The sequence below is a fragment of the Solanum tuberosum genome, unplaced genomic scaffold (assembly GCF_000226075.1).
Source record: "Solanum tuberosum cultivar DM 1-3 516 R44 unplaced genomic scaffold, SolTub_3.0 scf00157, whole genome shotgun sequence".
NCBI lineage: Eukaryota > Viridiplantae > Streptophyta > Magnoliopsida > Solanales > Solanaceae > Solanum > Solanum tuberosum.
Window position 1 is genome coordinate 172,994 of NW_006239084.1, and position 3,869 is coordinate 176,862.

The 3,869-nt window shown below is 33.6% G+C and overlaps 1 protein-coding gene across 1 annotated transcript; it reads left to right on the plus strand.

Moving 5' to 3' along the window:
- The first annotated feature begins 981 nt into the window (after positions 1-981).
- Positions 982-3,274, plus strand: LOC102602517 (root phototropism protein 2). Its single transcript, XM_006353666.2, has 5 exons — positions 982-1,092; positions 1,177-1,246; positions 1,364-1,741; positions 1,814-2,539; positions 2,647-3,274. The coding sequence occupies exons 1-5, from the start codon at positions 1,031-1,033 to the stop codon at positions 3,139-3,141; spliced, it is 1,731 nt and encodes a 576-aa protein (XP_006353728.1). The 5' UTR covers positions 982-1,030; the 3' UTR covers positions 3,142-3,274.
- Positions 3,275-3,869: the final 595 nt, after the last annotated feature.

A 3,869-nucleotide genomic window follows, 5' to 3' on the forward strand; every position in this document is an offset into this window, starting at 1 on the left:
TGTTGTCTAATGGATCGAGAATTGAGATACTAACCCTGATCCAAATATAATTAAGATAATGATTCTACATGTCGAAACGTATAAATCTACCTACCAAACCCGATTTTTTTCCCATACAACATGCCGAAAACATTATTGCATGCATATTCGACGAAATTCACATAAGTTTAGTTTTACTATAGGTAATTTAATAATGTTCTCGTTTACTTGGTGCACTTGATCCAAGACACAAGTCAAGATCAAACAAAGAAGTGACAATAAAAGCAAAAAGATTCAAGCTAAAAAGATAAAATTGTTGTATAGTTGTTAATTGAGGGGTAGAATAGACAATGACATAAGTTTCGAAAACTACAAGACTATGATAGGTTTTATTAGTAAAGATAAAAAACGTTACTCTTGTTATCCAAAAAGGCAGAGTAGGTACAATATTTCGCTGTCCATAATTACTTGTCCATTTTTGAATTGACACACCTATTAAGAAAACAATGATCGTCATAGTGAATTTACCATTTTATCTCTATTAATTATGAAGTAGATGAATTAAAACTTAAAATTTTCAAAAAGTTCTATCTTTTTCAAAGTAGTTAATTGAGGGTATAATAGGTAAAAAAAAATTGTCATTTCTTGATTTGTCAAAATGAACAAGTAATTAGAGACAACTAAAAAAGAAAAGGTAGACAAGTAATTAGGGACAGAGGAAGGGAGTATAACAAAAAGTGACAATAAAAGCTAAAAAGATAAAATTGTTGTATAGTTGTTGTTAATTGAGGGGTAGAATGGATAATGACATAAGTTTCGAAAACTACAAGACTATGATAGGTTTTATTAGTAAAGATAAAAAAAAGTTACTCTTGTTATCCAAAAAGGCAGAGTAGATACAATATAACTTTAGATTATATTAGAAAATAGAAATAAAGAGGATGAAAAAGCCATGTCAAGATAAACCAACTTTTCTCTATATATCTTATAATAAGACCCCTAGTTTTATTATATCCACATAAAACTTTCCCTCTATTTACTAAAATCTCACATGGCTACTCCTCTCAAGAATACCAATAGACTTTCTCTTGCAATGGAAAGAACTGGCCAATGGTACTACTACTATCTCTTAATTAATCTTTTTCCTTCATAATATATCTGTTTTGTTTTGTGTTAACATTATAGTCCATGCTACAGGGTATTTTCACAAGAAATTCCAACTGATGTTATTGTTGAAGTAGGTGAAGCAAACTTTAATCTTCACAAGGTATGTACACATTCAAGATCTAGCTAGCTAGTACCACTGTACCAAAAATGATATTTAGCAGCAATTAATACTGAATCCAATGACAATTAACTAATGCTGCTGTATTTGTTATGTCAGTTCATGCTAGTAGCAAAGAGCAATTACATAAGGAAACTTATACTTGATACTAAAGAAAGTGATGTAAGTCGTATAAACTTATCGGATATTCCTGGAGGGCCAGAGATGTTTGAGAAGGCAGCTAAGTTCTGCTACGGAGTTAACTTTGAAATCACAGTACATAACGTTGCTGCTCTTCGTTGTGCTGCTGAATATCTTCAAATGACTGATAAATACTGTGACAACAATCTCGCAAGCCGAACAGAGGATTTTCTAGCTCAAGTTGCCTTGACTAGCCTTTCTGGTGCACTTGTTGTGTTAAAGTCATGTGAAAATCTTCTTCCTCTTGCACATGATCTCAATATCATTCAAAGATGTGTTGACATCGCCGGTGCTAAGGTAGTTATACATTATCTATTCTTATGTGATTAGGTGAATAGACTCAACTTAATTATAATTATATCCTTGTAGGCGTGTGTGGAAGCGAATTTTCCTAGCAGATCACCACCAAATTGGTGGACGGAAGAGTTAACTATCTTAGATGTAGCTTTTTTCGAGAGAATTATTGTTGCAATGAAAGCTCGTGGGGCAAAAGCACTAACAATAGCAAGTGCTATAATCACATATACAGAGAGATCTCTTCGTGATCTTGTACGTGACCACTCAGGAAACAACACGAGATTAATGGAACCAGAGGATTCGGATATGAGAATGCATCAACGGGAACTTCTGGAGTCGATTGTGACTCTGTTGCCTGCGGAGAAAGCAGCTTTTCCAATCAATTTCTTGTGTTGTCTCCTGCGTACAGCTATTTTCTTAAGAGCAGCCAGTAGCTGCAAGAATGAATTGGAGAAAAGGATATCAGCAATACTAGAACATGTGACAGTCGATGATTTGTTAGTGTTATCTTTTACTTATGATGGAGAAAGACTATTCGATCTTGAGAGCGTTAGGAGAATCATTTCTGGATTTATGGAGAAAGAGAAGAGTGTAGCAGTGTTTAAAGGTGGTGATTTTGGAGATGTTTGTACCACGGCAATGCAGAGAGTTGCAAAGACTGTCGATGCATATCTTGGTGAAATCGCTACTTTTGGAGATCTCAGTATATCAAAATTCAATGGAATTGCTATTTTGGTTCCTAAGGGCGCGAGAAAAGCTGATGATGATCTTTATAGAGCTGTTGATATCTACTTGAAGGTGAGATCTTTAAATATATATATATATATGTATATGAGTATCAACATGATTATACTGATTACGCCAAACATAGTAATTAATCAACATATTTTGTGCTAAAATTGCAGGCACATCCACATTTGGATGAAATTGAAAGAGAAAAAGTGTGCAGTGTGATGGATCCTCTGAAACTATCACATGAAGCCAGAGTCCATGCTTCTCAAAACAAACGTTTGCCGGTGCAAATAGTCCTTCATGCTCTCTATTTCGATCAATTAAAGTTAAGGAGCGGGGCAGCAGATGATACCAATAACAACATGCCTGAAGCCATGGCAACAAGGAATCAATTACAAGCCGATGTTTCCCTCGTAAAGGAAAATGAAGTTTTAAGAACAGAGTTGCTAAAGATGAAGATGTACATAGCAGATATACAGAAAACAACAACTTCTACTCAAGGAACATCAAAAGGGGGTTTGAAGAAGACAACTTTCTTCTCTTCTGTCTCCAAAACATTAGGCAAATTCAATCCCTTTAAACATGGATCAAAGGACACTTCGAATATTGTTGATGATGCTGCTCTAGATCTTACTAAGCCTAGGAGGAGAAGATTTTCCATATCTTAATTAAGTTATTCAAATGATTTGGTTTAATTTTAGTTTATGTTGTGTGAGAAAACTATGATTTATTTTGTACTGTAAATGATTGATTGATTGATTCTGTTGTTTGATTATATTGTTATGTTAATAAGTTCATGTATCACACTTGATCAAGATTGATTTCATCCTTTTATTGCCTTCCTCTACTTGTTCATGTATGTTTGTCTTTTCAACAATTTTTTCTTCAAACTGGTCCACTACTTTTATTGTCAATCAAGAATTTGTGGTTTATATCATGATGTTATAAATAGAGGAGGGGACAATTCTTTTAATGCTGGATATGGATATATTAAACTTGGACTATGACTTAAATCAACCAAATTGCCAAAAAAAAAGAAGCTTGGTTTGCTCATATCTTTTGGTATAAATTGTGAAATGAAAATATTGAACTTCTAAATTGAAGTTTCTTAAAAGAATTTTGAGTGTCTTGTGAATCTGATAGAATTAAAAAAACAAGTCACATAAGTGACGTTCCAAGTTTGTTGTCTTCTCCCATCAATGGTGGATCCAAATTTGGAAGCTCTGTGCGGCACACTGTTTTGGATAGTAACATATGAAATATTTTACGTAAGTGGTGGGATTATTCATGGAGAACGTATAATTGTTATTTATCAGCATGATTTTGTATTAGATACACTCTTGTCTACTTGGTGTAGTTAAATTTTTTGTCATAAGAGGTCAAATGTTCTAATCTA

Bases quoted from the DNA above. Each gene is read 5' to 3' on its own strand.
- LOC102602517 (XM_006353666.2), top strand. From the start codon at position 1,031: ATGGCTACTCCTCTCAAGAATACCAATAGACTTTCTCTTGCAATGGAA. The intron at 1,093-1,176 runs GTACTACTACTA...TCCATGCTACAG, and splicing joins ATGGAAAGAACTGGCCAATG to GGTATTTTCACAAGAAATTC. The intron at 1,742-1,813 runs GTAGTTATACAT...ATATCCTTGTAG, and splicing joins TTGACATCGCCGGTGCTAAG to GCGTGTGTGGAAGCGAATTT.